Here is a 20,099-nt window from a genome sequence, read left to right on the forward strand (position 1 = left end):
ATGAGACAACCCGCCCATTTTCCAACCTCCCAACAGTTTTCATGCTTTCCTTCGAAGAGGCAGGAAGCGAAAGCAGATTAAAAGTCGGACATTTACTGTCCTCCTTTGTACACACCGTGGCGACAGGCTGACGCCACACGGCCGTCGTCAGGAGCGGGAATTATCCGAGCGTTTTACTCCTCACACACGAACGATGTGGAGATAAGAAACTTAGGGATAAGACTCAAACAGGATACGCAGGATGTTTCAAAGTCTGGACTTGTTGGTGTTAAGCTTCCTCCTAATAATGGTTAGATCCCAACAAGGTAAGAAATTACAGGCTATACATAACAATGTTCGTGTTACATTTTACTTCGTTTGTGTTATCAACATAGGCTCCCTGGACGCATTTTCCAGTTTTTTTTCCCCATAGCCTACGTAACGGTGTTTCCCGGGAGCTGGCTGTGGCGTCACATATATGGTATTCACTGTGACCACGTCAGAATATAAAACGTCAACGTGTTCATGGTGTCACACATGTTACCTGTGTCCCTTACAAAAATTGCTATATTCTTTGACTGCTGGGGAAAAAAAAAAATAGATCCTGACGTTGACTGATATTATTAAGTTATTATTATTAACTCTGACTACTCAGACTCAAAGTCAAGGAATCAATTCAGAGAATTTCCAAAATAAAAGTCCCATGTTTGTAAAAAAATAATAAGCCTTTGTTTCTTAAACATAAGGTGCTGTAAAAACACACTGGTCCATAATTCCTGACTTTGACTGATGCATTTAAATTATGACAACTTTTACTACATACAGACTCAAAATCAAGCAGTTTTACTTAAAGTCCTACCGATATGATACACATATTTGGTGATTTAAAAATCCGAAACGTTAACAAAACATAAACAGATTTCCCTAACATTAGTTATTTGTAGTTATTTATGAGTCCTCACTAAAATAATATGATAATGCAGTTTCAAAATTAACTTGTTTGTATTATTGTCACAACAGAACAGAGGAACATCAAAATATATTAAAGTTCTGATAAATAAAATGTATAAAATACAAAATACAAACTTAAGATATGAAACTTAAAGGGTTAAACAGGAGTGTTGCCAACAGGGACGTTGTAGAGCGCCCTCCGGTGGACAAACTATGGAACGGCAACACTCCGAACATGGCTTGAAGGGTGATGAATACTAAGCAATAATTCACAATTACTTGGAAGATATGTATCTGATATGTACTGTATCTGAAGTTTCTTTTATATAGACCTTAGTGGTCCCCTAATAATTAGGGGTGGGGGAAAAAATCAATACAGCATAGTATCGTGATATTTTTCGTGGCAATACTGTATCGATACTAGGGTTGGGTATCGTTTTTTTTTTCTTTCGATTCCGGTGCTAAATCGATACTTTTAAAACGGTGCCGGTGCCTAAACGGTGCCTGAACCGGTACTTTTCAATAAAGTTAAAAAAAATAAAAATAAATAAGGGTAGTAAACAACAGTCAGTGACTTGTTTATTGCTAAGGCCATGGTCAAAATTAAAGATTTAATAATAACGTAATAACTATAACAATAACTTATTTCACCAGTAAATTGCTGTTGAACCCCAGATGGGAAAAGGGTATTTTACAATTACTGTCAATGCACCACGAGGCTACCAGTTTTAAGTGAATCTGTGTTGTTTAATTCTGACAATGGCAGCTGCAAGTGAACGCACCGTCTGTGTTGTTTAATTCCGACAACGGCAGCTGCAAGTGAACGCACCGTCTGTGTTGTTTAATCCCGACCATATAAACATACTGTATATCTATGAATTGCGACAACGGCAGCTGCTGCGCTGCAGAGCAGACTGTTACATCCCGCTGTTGAAGTCCTCCACAGTGAAATACAGTCACACTTTACACTGTTTAACGTTAGCTGTCAGCGTTTTAACCGTGATTAATCCAGCTGCTAGCTAAAGATAGGCGAAAGTTACATGCTGTCAGGTGTAGTGTAAAGTCAGGCACCGAAATGAGGTACCGAAACTTTCGTTCTTATTCGGTCTTGTTACTACCGTTTACGTCGGCACCGGTTCCCTATACCGAGTTTCGGTACCCAACCCTAATCGATACACAGATGCCAAGTATTGATCTTTTATGATGTGTTGGTCACTGTATGCTTGACCATCCCATTTTGCAGAGAAATTTATCTTTTTAGATAAAACAGATGTTGACAGAATTTTCCTTTGGGGACATCATTTGAAATTGGGAAAAAGTTGAAGTTGGAAAAAAGGTAATACATTGCAATATATCGCAGAATATTGCAATATGTTTAAAATCGCAATAATATCGTATCGTGACATAGGTATCGTGATGATATCGCATCGTGAGGCCTCTGGTGATTCCCACCCCTACTAATAATGTATCTGAAGTCTCTTTTATATAGACCTTAGTGGTCCCCTAATACTGTATCTGAAGTCTCTTTTATATAGGCCTTAGTGGTCCCCTAATACTGTATCTGAAGTCTCTTTTATATAGACCTTAGTGGTCCCCTAATACTGTATCTGAAGTCTCTTTTATATAGACCTTAGTGGTCCCCTAATACTGTATCTGAAGTCTCTTTTATATAGGCCTTAGTGGTCCCCTAATACTGTATCTGAAGTCTCTTTTATATAGACCTTAGTGGTCCCCTAATACTGTATCTGAAGTCTCTTTTATATAGACCTTAGTGGTCCCCTAATACTGTATCTGAAGTCTCTTTTATATGGACTTTAGTGGACCCTTCTCCACAGCGGTGTGGAGGAGGGTCTGGCTAGTCCACACAGCATTCTGGGATGAAGAAGAGGATGAAGGGAAGGAGAGAAGCTGCAGTAACATGGAGCAGTAGGTTTACAAAGGAAACAACTTACAGTATGTGTTGCTTGGCAACAGTCCCAGTACAGTTTTGGAACTATTTGCGTTGGTGGTGCCATAGAAATGATAAAGTAGTCCAAACAAATCACGTTTTTGGCTTATTATTGTTAACTAATACATGGAGAATGTTATCTGTATGTGGAACGGTTGCACTAAAGTTCTGTCACCCCTCAATGTTGTAGTGAATCAGGGCCGTGATCATCAGCCGAGTGCACTTGTGATGTCATTAAAGTGCCCATATTATGAAAAGAAATCACTTTTTCTAGGATTTGGGGTGTTATTTTGTGTCTCTAGTGCTTCCACACGCATACAAACTTTGAAAAAAAAACCCCATCCATGCTGTTTTGAGTGAGATACGGTTTCTGCCTTCAGTCTCCGGGTGAGCTGGTCAAAAATCTGCACGGCTTTTTACGTCACTAGCTGAGACCATAGACAGTATATAATGGACCAAATATAGACCCCGTTGCTCTGGACGGAGACCAGTGAAGGCTATTAGAAGCACTTTTCCGGTGATCTCTTGCTTTACTGCGCAGCCTCCAACTGAGAGAGACAACGTAAATGTGACGTGAGCAACGTGTCTGAAAGTTGTCTGGTGGCTGCGCTAAGAGAAATCTCAATCATTCCCAATCTTACAGAGACGGAGAGTGTAGGTATATGTAAGGAGATAACATGGGCACAGGCTAATTATTGCTAACTAAAATGCTAGTTAACATTAGTAATTAAACCTAAACAGCTCATGTAAGTCGAAACTGCCTGCAAGCTTATCCTGTACTATACGGTAATTCCTCTACTATGTGACCCAATCGTTAGCCTATTTTTACAAAAACGTCTGCTACGGAGCCATACCGTGAGGTACAAGGTAATGGAGCCTTTTATACATTGTCGTGTTTCTTTAGAACTAAACAACTGACAAATAGAGTCTTTAAATGCTTCAGATGTAAAGTTATTTGCAGTCAAGTGACGTAAAAAAAAAATGGCGGTCAGCGGAATGCTAACAGGAGGTGATGGTTTTGTAGCAACAAAATGGCGCCATAGATGGCTCGAGTTCTGAAACGAAGCTTACCCCCTTGGCTGAGACGAGGGGCCCAGGGGGCTAACTGTTAGCATGCTAGCGCTAGCAAGTTAGCTCGTTTTCAATGGCAAAACACTGCCATTAGTGGTGGAGAGGTTTGTGTGTCTCTGTGAACCTGAGGGCTGTGTTGTCTGGAGCTTTGTGCTCCTGGTAGGGTCTCCCAAGGCAAAGTGGTCTCAGGTGAGGGGCCAGACAAAGAATGGTTCAAAAACCCCAATGAAGAAGCAAGGTAGAGATGGGTGACCCTGCCCGGAGGAAGCCCGGGCCCCCGTCTGGAGCCAGGCCCAGGCGGCGGGCTCGTCGGCGGCGCCTGGTGGCGGGTTTGCCACGGAGCCCGGCCGGGCACAGCCCGAACAAGCTACGTGGCTCCCATCTCTCCAGCCCATGGGCCCACCACCTGTGGGAGGAACCGTTGGGGTCGGGTGCGATGCCACATGGGTGGCAGTGAAGGTCAGGGGCCTCGGCGGACCAGACCCGGGCGGCAGACGCTGGCTCTGGGGACGTGGGCGTCACCTCTCTGTGGGGGAAGGAGCGGAACTGGTGCGGGAGGTGGGGCGCTACCGGTTAGATCTGGTGGGGCTTACCTCACGCACAGTCTCGGTTCTGGAACCATACTCCTGGATAGGGGTTGGACTCTTTTCTTCTCCGGAGTTGCCCAGGGTGTGAGGCGCCGGGCGGGTGTGGGGATACTCACAAGCCCCGGCTGAGCGCCGCTGTGTTGGAGTTTACCCGGTGGACGAGAGGGTCGCCTCCCCACGCCTGCGGGTTGTGGGGGGAAAACTCTGACTGTTGTTTGTGCATATGCACCAAACAGGAGTTCGGAGTATTCGGCCTTCTTGGAGACCTTGACTGGAGTCCTGCATGGGGCTCCAGTGGGGGACTCCATTGTTCTGCTGGGGGACTTCAACGCACACGTGGGCAATGATGGAGACACCTGGAGGCGTGATTGGGAGGAACGGCCTCCCTGATCTAAACCAGAGTGGTTGTTTGTTGTTGGACTTCTGTGCTAGTCATGGATTGTCTATACTTGAACACCATGTTCGAACATAGGGATGCTCATAAGTGTACCTGGTACCAGAGCACCCTAGGCCGAAGGTCAATGATCGATTTCATAATCGTTTCATCTGATCTGAGGCCGTATGTTTTGGACACTCGGGTGAAGAGAGGGGCAGAGCTGTCAACCGATCACCATCTGGTGGTGAGTTGGGTCAGGGGTGGGGAAGACTCTGGACAGACCTGGTAAGCCCAAGCGTGTAGTGCGGGTAAATTGGGAACGTCTGGAGGAGGCCCCTGTCCGACAGACTTTCAACTCACACCTCCGGCGGAGCTTTTTCGTGCATCCCTGTGGAGGCTGGGGCATTGAACCCAGTGGACAATGTTCAAAGTTTCCATTGCTGAAGCTGCGGCGAGGAGCTGTGGTCTTAGGATCTTAGGTGCCTCAGGGGCGGTAACCCACGAACACCGTGGTGGACACCAGTGGTCAGGGAAGCCGTCCGACTGAAGAAGGAGTCCTTCCGGGATATGTTATCTCGGAGGACTCCGGAGGCGGTTGCAGGGTACCGAAGGGCCCGAAGGGCTGCAGCCTCTGCCGTGAAAGAGGCAAAGCAGCGGGTGTGGGAGAAGTTTGGAGAAGACATGGAGAAGGACTTTCGGTCGGCACCAAAGTGTTTCTGGAAAACTGTTCGCCACCTCAGGAGGGGGGCGGGGAACCATCCAAGCTGTGTACAGTAAGGATGGGACACTGTTGACCTCCACTGAGGAGGTAATAGGGCGGTGGAAGGAGCACTTTGAGGAACTCCTGAATCCGACTAATACGCCCTCTATGTTAGAGGCAGAGCTGGAGGATAACGGGGGATTGTCGTCGATTTCCCAGGCGGAAGTCACTGATGTAGTCAAACAACTACACAGTGGCAAAGCCCCGGGGATTGATGAGATCCGTCCAGAAATGCTCAAGGCTCTGGGTGTGGAGGGGCTGTCCTGGTTGACACGCCTCTTCAACATTGCGTGGAAGTCTGGGGACGGTGCCAAAGGAGTGGCAGACTGGGGTGGTGGTTCCTCTTTTTAAAAAGGGGACCAGAGGGTGTGTGCCAATTATAGGGGTATCACACTTCTCAGCCTCCCTGGTAAAGTCTACTCCAAGGTGCTGGAAAGGAGGGTTCGGCCGATAGTCGAACCTCGGGTTGAGGAGGAACAATGCGGATTCCGTCCTGGTCGTGGAACAACGGACCAGCTCTTCACTCTCGCAAGGATCCTGGAGGGAGCCTGGGAGTATGCCCAACCGGTCTACATGTGTTTTGTGGATTTGGAGAAGGCGTATGACCGGGTCCCCCGGGAGATACTGTGGGAGGTGCTGCGGGAGTATGGGGTGAGGGGGTCTCTACTCAGGGCCATCCAATCTCTGTATGACCAAAGTGAGAGCTGTGTCCGGGTTCTCGGTAGTAAGTCGGACTCGTTTCAGGTGAGGGTTGGCCTCCGCCAGGGCTGCGCTTTGTCACCAATCCTGTTTGTAATATTTATGGACAGGATATCGAGGCGTAGTCGGGGGGGGGGGGGGTTGCAGTTTGGTGGGCTGGGGATCTCATCGCTGCTCTTTGCAGATGATGTGGTCCTGATGGCATCATCGGCCTGCGACCTTCAGCACTCACTGGATCGGTTCGCAACCGAGTGTGAAGCGGTTGGGATGAGGATCAGCACCTCTAAATCGGAGGCCATGGTTCTCAGCAGGAAACCGATGGAATGCCTTCTCCAGGTAGGGAATGAGTCCTTACCCCAAGTGAAGGAGTTCAAGTACCTTGGGGTTTTGTTCGCGAGTGAGGGGACAATGGGCGGGAGATTGGTCGGAGAATCGGCGCAGCGGGTGCGGTATTGCATTCAATCTATCGCACCGTGCCAGGACGAAAAAGAGAGCTGAGCCAGAAGGCAAAGCTCTCGATCTACCGGTCAGTTTTCGTTCCTACCCTCACCTATGGTCATGAAGGCTGGGTCATGACCGAAAGAACGAGATCCAGGGTACAAGCGGCCGAAATGGGTTTCCTCAGGAGGGTGGCTGGCGTCTCCCTTAGAGATAGGGTGAGAAGCTCAGTCATCCGTGAGGAGCTCGGAGTAGAGCCGCTGCTCCTTCGCGTCGAAAGGAGCCAGTTGAGGTGGTTCGGGCATCTGGTAAGGATGCCCCCTGGGCGCCTCCCTAGGGAGGTGTTCCAGGCACGTCCAGCTGGGAGGAGGCCTCGGGGAAGACCCAGGACTAGGTGGAGGGATTATATCTCCAACCTGGCCTGGGAACGCCTCGGGATCCCCCAGTCGGAGCTGGTTAATGTTGCTCGGGAAAGGGAAGTTTGGGGTCCCCTGCTGGAGCTGCTCCCCCCGCGACCCGACACCGGATAAGCGGACGAAGATGGATGGATGGAAAACACTGCTACAACACACACAAATTCACCCTAATGTACAAAATAAATTGTATAGAACTACTTCCATGTCCCTGTTCTGCAGGTATTCCACACAAAGTGCGAAGTGCGCCCTCGTTTAGAAGAAGTCTCCCGGCTAATCCTGCCTTGTACTGACTGAAGTTAGAGAAAAAGCTAGCTAGCTCATGTAGTCCTTACCTAGGTACTGCACATGTGCGACTGACAACAAAGATGTTACAGAAGTTGCGAGGTCTCACTCTGTAGCTAAAACAGAGAGCTCAACACACAGGGTGAAAAGAGGAGCTGCAGCAATGTGCAGTACAACAAAAATCTGGTGTTTTTTTGAAAATGAAACTATGTAAAACCTATTCTGACACAATCTCAAATCACAATTATGAACCTGAAAATGAGCATAATATGGGCCCTTTGAGTAGTCTGGAGCTGCTCCATAGACAATGATCGGGAGACTGTCTTTTGTTTTGTTTTTTTTTATACCCAAATGAGCTTTATTCAATTGTAGTGCTCTCACTTCTGAAACAGAAAAATACCCATATGGTCCGAACATTCCCCTGGGGGCTCTCAGTGTCATCTATGACAGGGGTCTTCAATGTTTTTAAACCAAGGACCCTTTAGCTAAAAGAGAGACAGAGTAGGGACCCCCTGCTACATGTACTGTATACAATATAAGTTGCATTAAACTGGGCCGAATGAAAATGGGATGAAAATGAATAGGCAGTGAATCCTTAAGCTTAACTGTATGGCCACCATAGTGGCTACCTTATCTATAAGCTTGCATTCAATGTGTATATTAAGTGTTGTTTTTAAAAAAAATCACAAATAGGCCAATTTATCTTTTGCTATTAAAATGTTAGATTCATTTGAATGTACCTTTTTCAGACATATTTTAATGTTTGAAAAAAGAAACTTTCCACATTGTTTTTGTTAAAACAGTGATTTTGTTCTCAAAGTTTGAATGCTTTTGAGTGGACACACAAATGTGAAGTTTTGATCCATCTATTTACATCAGCGTATCTGTTTATTAAGATGAGTGTATGTGTCCTCTTTCCTCTCAGAGCTGGTGAAGGATTTGCAGTGCTACATCCATTCCGCTAATCGAGCTCACTGCTCCTGGGTCCCGGGCAGTCCAGATCTAAAGTTTTACTATCAGTATGTGGTTTTTGTTGTTGTTGTTGTTGTTTTTTAACAAAAGGACATTGGGGAGCAATGCTGCAGATCCAAAGTTGCCTCAGAGTGATTTTAGTAAACTGAAACTCATTATTACACAGTGTATCCGATTGCAATATTTCCTGATATACAACGGTTCATTTTGGTTTCATCACATACGAGTCAGACTCGTCCCAAGTGAATGTAGGGTTACAGTGATGCTAAATTGCGGGTCCGGTGAATGAATGAACAACACAGAGCACAGCAACACGATCCCTTTTTTTCCTTTTGAGTCTGACCATCTCAGCGCCACCTTTCCCTTTTTTCTTTTTTGGCTTTCCATCATCTCGCACACTGTGTTAAACGGTCCCATGACATGGTGCTCTTTGGATGCTTTTATATAGACCTTAGTGGTCCCCTAATACTGTATCTGAAGTCTCTTTTATATAGACCTTAGTGGTCCCCTAATACTGTATCTGAAGTCTCTTTTATATAGACCTTAGTGGTCCCCTAATACTGTATCTGAAGTCTCTTTTATATAGACCTTAGTGGTCCCCTAATACTGTATCTGAAGTCTCTTTTATATAGACCTTAGTGGTCCCCTAATACTGTATCTGAAGTCTTTTTTATATAGACCTTAGTGGTCCCCTAATACTGTATCTGAAGTCTCTTTTATATAGGCCTTACTGGTCCCCTAATACTGTATCTGAAGTCTCTTTTATATAGACCTTAGTGGTCCCCTAATACTGTATCTGAAGTCTCTTTTATATAGACCTTAGTGGTCCCCTAATACTGTATCTGAAGTCTCTTTTATATAGACCTTAGTGGTCCCCTAATACTGTATCTGAAGTCTCTTTTATATAGACCTTAGTGGTCCCCTAATACTGTATCTGAAGTCTCTTTTATATAGACCTTAGTGGTCCCCTAATACTGTATTTGAAGTCTCTTTCCCGAAATTCAGCCTTGGTGCAGAATTACAGCCACTAGAGCCAGTCCCACAATAGCCGCTTTCTGACCGGAGGGATTTTTGCAGTTCCTAGAACATAAAATTACTAGAACCCTTTTTTCCCTTGTGTTCCGACTGGACCAATTTGGGGATTTTTAAGTTCCTCTGGCCACAGTTTCTGTAACTCTTTCAGCTCCTACTTCAGGGAAGGGTCTTATCGCTGTTCCCCTTTCAGCATAGGAACCTAGGTCAAGGAGAGTCGGGTTTCCGGTACAGACAGACCAACAACGGGACAATTTTAACAGTTTTCGCCATCTTATTCATCACTAAATTCACTTCTGACAACGTTTTAGGCGTTTAGATTTTGAAAATAGGCAGTCTTGCAAAAAGTTATGCTGAATTGACAATTTGCTTCAAAGTTTTCGCTCCACGAAGTGAGGAGACAGCCAGCAGGCGCCTGCCCCGGCCGCTAGCTCGTTGCTCGGCCAGTCCTGCTCAGAGACCCCGCTGTAAGCTGGAGGTCTCTCAGACCGCTCTCGTAAATACAGTTGAAACCAGATATTTACATACACTTAAAAAAAAAACACAAAAACATGTATTTCTTTACTGTCATACATTAAATCAGAGTAAACTTTTTCTGTTTTAGATCAATACATATTAACATATTTTTTGCATTTGTTAATTGTCAGAATCGAGCGAGGGAGAATTTTTATGTATTTTTTTTATCACTTTCATCAAAGTCAGAAGTATACATACACTTCCCTAGTATTTGGTAGAATTGCCCCGAAACTGTTTCACTTGGGCAAAACGTTTTGGGTATCCTTCCACAAGCTTTCTACAATAGTTTGCTGGGATTTTGGACCACTCCTCTTGACAGAACTGGTGTAACTGGGTCAGGTTTGTAGGCCTTCTTGGTCGCATTCGCCTTTTCAGTGCCGCCCACAAATGTTCTATGGGATTGAGATCAGGGCTTTGTGATGGCCACTCCAATACCTTGACTTTGTTGTCCTTAAGCCACTTTGTAACTAATTTGGAGGTATGCTTGGGGTCATTGTCCATTTGGAAGACCCATTTGCGCCCAAGCTTTAACTTCCTGGCTGCTGTCTTCAGATGTTGCTTCAATATATCCACAAAATTTTCTTTTCTCATGATGCCATCTATTTTGGGAAGTGCACCAGTCCCTTATGCAGCAAAGCAGCCCCACAACATTATACTACCACCCCCATACTTCACAGTTGGGATGGTGTTCTGAGGCTTCAAAGCTTCGCCCTTTTTCCTCCAAATACACTGTTTATCATTATGGCCAAACAGTTAAATATTTGTTTTGTCAGACCACAGGACATGTCTCCAGAAATTAAGATTTGTGTCCCCATGTGCAGTTGCAAACTGTGGTCTGGCTTTTTTATGGTGGTTTTGAGTTAATGGCTTTCTTCTCCCAGAGTAACCTTTTAGCTCATGGTGGTACAGGACTCTTTTACTGTGGATAATGACACTTACCAGTTTCAGCTAGCATCTTCACAAGGTCTTTGGCTGTTGTCCTGGGATTGATTCGCACATTTCGCACCAAAAAACATTCCTCTCTGGGACTCAGAATCCGTCTCCTTCCTGAGCGGTATGATGGTTGTACATTCCCATGTTTTTTATACTTGCGTATTATTGTCTGAACAGATGAACGTGGGATCTTCAGGCATCTGGAAATTGCACCTAAGGATGAGCCACACTTGTGGAGGTCCACAATTCTTTTTCTGATGTCTTGGTTGATTTTTCTTGATTTTCCCATGATGTCAAAGAAAGAGGCACACTCTGTGTTTGAGGTGTGCCTTTATATGCATCCACAGTTCTGTCAAGAGGAGTGGGCAAAAATTCCTGCAAACTATTGTAGAAAGCTTGTGGAAGGATACCCAAAACGTTTGGCCCAAGTGAAACAGTTTCAGGGGCAATTCTACCAAATACTAAGGAAGTGTATGTATACTTCTGACTTTGATGAAAGTGATACAAAAAAATACATAAAAATTCTCCCTCGCTTGATTCTGACATTTAACGAATGCAAAAAATATGTTAATATGTATTGATCTAAAACAGAAAAAGTTTACTCTGATTTAATGTATGACAGTAAAGAAATAAATGTTTTTGTGTTTTTTTTTTAAGTATATGTAAATATCTGGTTTCAACTGTAAGAGGCTTTTATTTCGCTGTTGACGGTTTGTTTGTTTAAATATCACAACATATGTCCATCATAAGATTAACGGGAACCTGTGGTTAACTGTCTTTTTGGAGTTAAACTCCACAAGCGTGGACACACACACACACACACACACACACACACACACACACACACACGTCCACACGTCCACACGTCCACAGCGCAGCAGGCAGAGGCGGGGGCGAGAGAGATACCCGTTTCTCTTTGGGAGACTTGTTTAAATTATGACAAATATACTATATACATTAGATTTGGTATTTAGTTCATACTTTTTTTGGTGTATTTGTTTTCTGATTTTAACGCTATAAAGACCGTTGCCATGCTTGCATCACTCCCCTACCCCTCCATCCCAGTCCCTATGGCCACCTGGCCAGTGCAAATGCAAATGGAAAAAAAACGCTTTTGGAGGAGAGTAGTTAGTAGATCTGCTTAGAAGTGGACTTTTCCTTTAACTACGTTCCTGGAACTACTTGGTCGGAAAGTGGCTAATGAGCTTTCCTTAGTATGTGTAGCTATTGTCTGTAGCTATTGAGGAGGAGAGAGGGGTGGCAAGGTGGAGGGTGGGGGTGTGGCCTTGACCAACTGCCACTTTGCTCATTTGAAAGCCATGATGTCTCTCTCTCATGGGTGGGCTAAATTCTCTGGGCGGGCAAATCTTCTCCTTATGACCTCATAAGGAGAAGATTCCAGATCGGCCCATCTGAGCTCACTGATCCCCCCTATATTTCTGAAAATCCTAGACATGGTTGTGACCTGCACTTCGTTATTGCTTTGTGATCAGCCTGTGTTTGTATTGAAATAAGAGGCTGCTGCGGCTCCTCCGTATGGGTTGAGCAGAGGCTGCACAGTTCGACCAGCGGTCAGCAGCCGGGCACACCAGGCCGCCAGATGGTGTAGCTAAGAACTTGTAATGTGTAACTATTATCAGACCGGCCCTCGCGGCCTCAAAACACTACCGAGCCCACCGGGAAAAGTCCCGACTCTCCCGATTGCCACTCCGCTACTGACGCCAGCGCTTATACAGTTCTGGGTGAGGCAGACAGCATGCAGTGGGATAGCAAATCACTATCATGTGTTTGGGGACTTCTCTGGAATCAGCCTATTTCTAAATCCACATGGTTAAATGAATGCATACCATCTGAGTAAATTTACGATTGCACATTGCAACATTGCAACAAACCAGCTCCAGATGTCTCCATAAAGTTTTGAAAACTCTGTAAATGCATAAAATAGTTCAACCTAGAGCTGAAAAGATTAATTGATTAATCGATTAGTTGTATTAAATGAATCGCCAACTGATTTTGAAATCCGTTTAATCAGTTTGAGCCATTTAAAAAAAAAAAAAGAAAGAAGTTAAAATTTCTCTGATTCCAGCTTTTTAAATGTGAATATTTTCTGGTTTCTTCTCTCGCCTGTGACAGTAAACTGAATATCTTTTGAGTTGTGGACAAAACAAGACATTTGAGGACGTCGTCTTGGGCTTTTTCGGATATTTTTCACCACTTTCTGACATTTTACAGACCAAACAACTTAATGATTAATCGAGAAAATGATCAACAGACAATGGACACAATAGTTGAACCTTATGTAGCGTAACCATTTCTTGGCTAGCTGCAGTGACCCTCTAGAGACTTGTCGTCCACATTAGGTTGCCAGGCAACCAGCGGAGACTCCAGGATGCCACTGCAACCGGCCAAGAAATGGTTGCACCACCTAACTTCCTGTAAAACCACAAATCGTGGTTTTCATACTTAGGTTTTTGTACGGATAAAAAAAAAAAAAAAAACCTACACAGAGCCAGGCTAGCTGTTTGCCCTTTCCCGTCTTTATGCTAAGCTAAACTAACTATGTTTTGGCGCTTGCTGCATATTTTACACAAGAGTGCTATTGATCCCACCAAAATGTCAAACTATTCCTTTACTATACTATTAACTTTATTCAACAGTTTCGTGTCGGTTTTTGACGTTGTCCCCTTGGCCAAAAACCGACATGAAACTGGTTTGATTAGCATAATCTGTGAAGAATTGGGCTTATTAAATATTTGTAAATGAATTAGTGAATACCGGTAGATTCATTCATGTACTTCTTTTAGGATTTCAGGAGTATTGTGCAGCATGAAAGTAAATGACCTTTTCCTCTATCTTTCCAAGGTTATGGAGTGAGTGTTTCACCGCACCTGCCATGCACAAGATCCCCCTCAACCTAAAACAGTGCTTAGAGTACCGTTACACTGACGGGGTGAGGACTGGTTGTGATCTGGAGGCGAACATCTGCCAGTCCATCGTTATCTTGATAAATGAAACGCTCAACAACAGCCTTCCCATGAAACCCTTTGACAAAATCTTTTTTTCTAAGAATGGTATGTAGACTAACCAGTACTAATTAAGTAGCAAGACTCCTATGGAGGAAACAGTCTGTTGAAACAATTCACACTTCCCCATTCACTTTCAGAGTTATAGGAGATGTGTGTGTGTGTGTGTGTGTGTGTGTGTGTGTGTGTGTGTGTGTGTGTGTGTGTGTGTGTGTGTGTGTGTGTGTGTGTGTGTGTGTGTACACTGCACATTCTGATATAATGAATCCAAAACGTACAACACATGCCATTTTAGGAGAGGACAAATATGTGTGTGTGGGTCTGAAAGGGATTTTTCAAGAGAGACCTATTTAATGATTGTGTAAAAGGGCTGAACGATTTTTTTTGGGGGGGGGGAATTAAATTTCTATTTGTCTGCCAGATATTGCCGATAACGATTCTAAAAAAAAAAGTTCAATATCTCTTTAAAAAACTCTTTATTCTTATGCAGGGGTGAGAACATAGATAATGATTGCCAGCAATAAGTGTTCATCTTTTATTAAGCGTGGAACGTTGAATCTGTGATAGGTCACATTCTTCCAGCATTTATCTTATGAAATAACCATACATATAATGATTAAAAAGTGGAATCAAAAATGTTGATCCAAATGTTACACCAAACATTCAACAAGCTATTCACGTACGATTAGTCTTCACGACCAGCTAATCGCATTCTTTCAAATCGTGATTGAAAGCGATTAATCGTTCAGCCCTGATTGTGTATAACTGGATTGTAGCCACTATATCTCTTTAATGTCTGTCTCCATGCAGTGAGGCCTCCTGCCCTTAATTGGACAGTCACTAAAACTGGGGATCAATTCCTTATCAGCTGGACTCATCCTGACATCCCTGACATGGACTGGAGATATGTAATAAATTACACTGAGTGTAATGTAGCAATGGTAAGAGACCCACCAGGACAACCTTGTAGATGTTTATCTCTGATGTCTTTAAATTCAAGCTGGGTCTTTTTTTATTTTTTTATTTTTTTTTCGTTTTTGTGTGACCACAACCAAAAGTTATGTTTACACTCATTGTTTCTTTGTCAAAATGTATAATGTGTATCCCTCATATGTAACAAATGTGTTGAAGGCATTTTCCCTTCCCCTAAAAACATTTGCAAAGACCTAAAAACGAAAAGAAAAAGAAAAAGAAATTCTACATTGTTTACATTGCTGTCAGGCAGGATTATGAGTTGTGTTGCCTGCATGCTCTTCATTGAAAGGGTACATTTTAAAGGGGTGCAGTTTCAAAAACAATCTAAAGTTTTTGGTTTTGGGCTTCTGAATTTGTGACTTTGGTGTATACCAAATACCTGCAGAACTAAAGACGTTATGCAATTCAATTTATAGCATCAAATCATTAGTCAAGTCAAGTCAGCTTTATTGTCAGATGTGCTATACATGCATGACATACGGCACAAATGAAATTTCAGTCCTCTCGGACCCCCGGTGCAAAATGCAATAAAAAAATAAAAAAATAAGTTTCTATAACTAGAAAAGACATAGACAATAAACAATCAACAATTTTAACATGACATAAAATAAACAACTATCAACAAGACATACAATAAACAATCAACAATCAGACTCACAAGAGTGATCTCAGGACACTTTACAGATAGAGTAGGTCTAGACCACACTCTATAATATATATATACCTCGGGTGGAGAGGAAAACCTCCTTTTAGGGAGAAACCTTGGGTGGTGAGGAAAACCTCCTTTTAGGGAGAAACCTCGGGTGGTGAGGAAAACCTCCTTTTAGGGAGAAACCTCGGGTGGTGAGGAAAACCTCCTTTTAGGGAGAAACCTCGGGTGGTGAGGAAAACTTCCTTTTAGGAAGAAACCTCAGACAGACCCAGGTTCTTGGTAGGTGGTTTTCTATCCTCATTTCTACCCTGAAAAAACCTTCAATTACCTGGAAATGGTAGAGCGTGGAAAACCACATAAATCCAAATACATAAAGTCATATAGCTGTTGGTTTACAGAAGTAATACATTTCAAAGCTAAGTCTTGGTTTTGTTTTTTTTAGAGGCGGTTTGCAGCCAAAATGTTGGAGTAGGGCCTCCTACTGGGTTGTTAATACGCCTCCGTTCTCCTTATCTAATCCAAGTTTAATAAAAAGAAAAGAAAGCAAAGAAAACGTTCTTCCCCACCACTCATAGGCTCTGAGGTTCTATCAACAGCCCCCACACTTCCCTTCCAGTAATTCCCATTATACCCCAAAACAAAGAGAAAAAACACATTTCTATTTTCTCAGATTTCCTACCTGCCTCATCATCACAGCTGGACTCCCCCTTTTACAGGAACTTCATTTTGCCGTTACACAAACAGTGTTCATCGTCATGCTCCCTACCTGATTCATCCTCCGTTACTTCTTGAATTCCTCCCTTCCTAGCTGCTTCCTCATGGCTCAACCTTCTCTCGAACCTGATTGTTACAACTTCCATCTCTTTCTTTCTCTTTGGACCGATCACACACGGCTTCTTCCCCACAGTTTCTGCCGCCGCGCATCTCCTCTCCACATTTACCACATATCCCCAAATCATGTCTACAACACTACAACATGCTGTGTCTAAATTAACCAACAATGTCCGCACTGAATAGGCTTGGCTATGTAACCGATATGTGGTCCAAGAATGCCCTCTCCTCCACATTTCAAATATATAAACTCCATTTCAAAATGTTGTCAAACAGCAGTGGTTCAATTCACAGTAAGGTATGCCGTTGCCCCTAAGATTCATATTATTGTTATTATTATTATTATTATTATTATTATGGCCATAGTTTACTCAGGAAGTCATATTGTCAGATTCATTATTGTGCTGGAACAATTAGTCAACTAATTGATTAGACGCTGTTAACAGCTGTGCTTTCATTTTCTCCCAGACTAAAGAGGTTCGAGACAAAGAAACTGCTGTGTTGGACCTGGCCCCTCACTGTCTGTACAGTATTAAAATTAAAGCAACGTGTGATGGAGGAGAGACCCCATGGAGTGATGTGAAGTATTTTGGTATGCTCATCCTCTCTCTATCTGTTGTTTATTTTGTACTGCCCAGCAGTTTAAAGCCCCTCTATGTAGGATTTGAAAAGGTCTCCTCAAAGACTCTGATCTCAAATCATTTTACAATGTTGTATCGGTACTTTTAGCAAAAGTGAAGGATCTTAATATGTCCTCCACCACTTGCTTTTTAAATAGTCTGTAAAAACAGGGGATTTGGACTGTAACTGTTTGGGTCACTCTGAGACGATGATAATGTTGCTGACGTTTGTGCATGCAGATGCAGATGTAGGAATCAGTCCTTGGGTGTATGCTGCCATTGTCGTCCCGTTGGTGTTCGCTGGACTGGCAGTCCTGGTTTTTGTGTGTTTCAGGAAGTATGTGAAGTCTTTGTATTTTTGCGTGGCTCCTATTGGTTTTAGTTGTTTGCTTGCCTCTGATATTTAACTCTCTCTGTCCAGGAATAAGGAACATATTTTCCCCAAAGTACCAGAACCTCGGGACCTCATCAGCGATATTTATGACAACAACAATAAGGTGAATGTTTTATTTTTTTTATTTTTTATATTAGGCCTGGGGTTACTTCCAGATGTTCACGTCTCCTTAAGTTATCAAAGGAATAATATGACAATTTTGGGAAGTAAGCTTATTTGGCGTCTTTCCCAAACTTAATTAAGTATCATATGTAAAAAAAAATACACATTGTGGTTATGTGTCAGGCGCAGTAACCTCCAAGACATTGGACATTAGACATTCTTGTCTAAATCCTGGCAAGTAAGCCCCAAATATTTACTGTAACTATTCCTTAAAGCAAACAAAGGCAGTGACAGTAAACAAATGCACTGCATATCCTTAGCCCAGGGCTAAGAGTTGACCCTGGGATAACTAAACCCCTTTTCACACACATACACACACACACATTCCATACACATTCCATTAGCCCCGTTTCACACTGGCAATTTTTAGCCAAAAAAGGCTAACCCCTGCTAAGTGCTGTGTGAAAAGCCCCAATGAGCTGGGCAAAATAACAAGAGCACGCGATGAATAACAACGCCATAGAATGCAGCCTCAGTTGTTATCCTCACAACTTCTTAAACCAAACTGCCCACAATAGGAACATACAGTATGATAAAATAGGAACATACAGTATGATAAAATGCCACACTGGTGTTTGGCTTTCTCTTTACTTCTTCTTTTCCTCAGAGCACTGTTTGCAAGCTGTACATCCCTGCAAAGGAAGAAGACCACTGTAAAATCACTCTGGTGGAAGAGCCCCAAATCAACAAATTGGACTAACGTCACGTCTCTGCAGTGGCAACAGCTAAAAAAGTCGCACACCTTATTATTGTGCTGGCTAAACAAAGGCATTGGGAGAGCTAACTGTTGAACTGATGAATGCAGGAGATGATTAGCCAAGTGTGTCAAGGGACACATCAACAAACAAACAGCGGTAGCTACTGCTTCCCTCTTCATTGTTGTTCTCAAACTGATGCAGTTCAAAGTCCAACTTCATTCCAAAAGCTTAATTTACTTATTTTTCATACCTTTTTTAATATAAAGGACCATGTTAAAATGTTCTTGTTAATCAGTGTGCCATATCACCATTAAGCCTGCCATGGTCTATTGAGCCCGCTTTCAATTCTTGCGAAGAAGCCAACGAGTACTAGCCAATCAGAGGCAGAGTAGGGCAGGTCTTTAGCGGCATGCAGATGGGTCAAAAGTTCATTTCATTTCATTTATTATACAGGAAAATTTAAAAGCAACAATTAAGTTACAATATAAATGGGCCTGACTCCGTTTAAAAACTGGTTTCCAGCAGGTTCCTGTTCTGCAGCAACATAGAACATTGAACACCATTTTGGCACACATTTTTACAGAACAATATCATGGACTAGACCGATACAAACAAATAAAACATTAAATATGTACAAACAGGACTAGAACAATACATGAACAATCAATGTCTGCGACTATCAAGAAGAAACAGTTTGTATGACTTTTTAAAATATGTGATGGATGATAGTGTTTGAATGTGATTGGGAATGTCATTCGAGATTTTGGTGTAAATATAGAAAAAGGATTTCTGACCTTAGTTATTTTTGTATGGGGGGAACTGGAATGAGAGCCTGTGAGACTGACCTAGTGAAGCGTACTGGTCTCATATTGTGTGTCGGGAGAAGAGCAGTAAGTACTGGTAAAGAGCTATTTAGAATCTCAAAATAATTAGTGGTAAGAGACCAGATTGGAAGACAGTAGGACATTGTTGAAAACACAATGGCATGTAGGTTTCGGGAACCAGTCAATCAAACTAACTTAGATAATAGGCTATGCTGCTGCAAATGGTAATTTGGCATGCTGATGAGAGGACAGTTTAGCATTTCCAAAAAATCTCTTGCACGCTTACTGCTAGTGTGCCTTTGGTTAACTGTACGTACACACCGGACGGCGACTTGAGCTGCAGCTGACGTGGCAGGACATACGTACGTACGTACGTACTTCAATAATAAAAACATCACGCACTTCCCCAAATCACCGGAGACGCCAACTTTCCCAGCTATTTTATCCCATGCCTCGTTTTTTTTATTTTTTTATTTTTAAACTGGTCCCTATACGCAAACAAAATCACATCATATATAATCTAAATGAGAGGGAACCCAGCAACGGCGACGATGAGCTTTTCCTCCATTTTCTCCGAACTGATGTTTTGGTAGGAACGAAAGTTCACATCGTAAATCATGTTATTTTTGCCCTCGTTTACGTTTGCCCAATAATTCCACCATTTACACTGAATGAACCAAACAAGTGCATCCATTCCTCTACGTGACCATATATTTATCAGCAGTACTTTTATACTTCTCTACATCCATGCACCCACCTCCACCCCCACCCCCAGTGGTGCTGAAGCAAAACCTATTCAGAAACAGAATTTATTTATTTTTCTACAACTTTTTTTGGGATAATTGAGTCATTGTTTTAGCATTAACCAAGCTGCTTTTTCTCTGTTTTTATATATCCATTTATTGTCTGTTGAATATCATTGACTTGTAGACCAAGCTGTTGGTCTTTTCATGAAGGAGC

The 20,099-nt window shown here is 42.9% G+C and overlaps 1 protein-coding gene across 1 annotated transcript; it reads left to right on the top strand.

The window, feature by feature from the left end:
* Positions 1–18,975, top strand: il13ra1 (interleukin 13 receptor, alpha 1). Its single transcript, XM_028564108.1, has 8 exons — positions 1–305; positions 8,433–8,526; positions 13,823–14,031; positions 14,794–14,924; positions 16,910–17,033; positions 17,302–17,398; positions 17,483–17,558; positions 18,225–18,975. The coding sequence occupies exons 1-8, from the start codon at positions 242–244 to the stop codon at positions 18,315–18,317; spliced, it is 888 nt and encodes a 295-aa protein (XP_028419909.1). The 5' UTR covers positions 1–241; the 3' UTR covers positions 18,318–18,975.
* The last annotated feature ends 1,124 nt before the right edge of the window (positions 18,976–20,099 follow it).

Source organism: Perca flavescens, chromosome 19, assembly GCF_004354835.1.
Source record: "Perca flavescens isolate YP-PL-M2 chromosome 19, PFLA_1.0, whole genome shotgun sequence".
Taxonomy (NCBI): Eukaryota; Metazoa; Chordata; class Actinopteri; order Perciformes; family Percidae; genus Perca; species Perca flavescens.

Coding starts and splice junctions, on each gene's coding strand:
- il13ra1 (XM_028564108.1), top strand. CDS start 242: ATGTTTCAAAGTCTGGACTTGTTGGTGTTAAGCTTCCTCCTAATAATG. Junction 8,527..13,822: donor GATCTAAAGTTTTACTATCA/GTATGTGGTTTT, acceptor TATCTTTCCAAG/GTTATGGAGTGAGTGTTTCA. Junction 17,399..17,482: donor GTTTTTGTGTGTTTCAGGAA/GTATGTGAAGTC, acceptor CTCTCTGTCCAG/GAATAAGGAACATATTTTCC.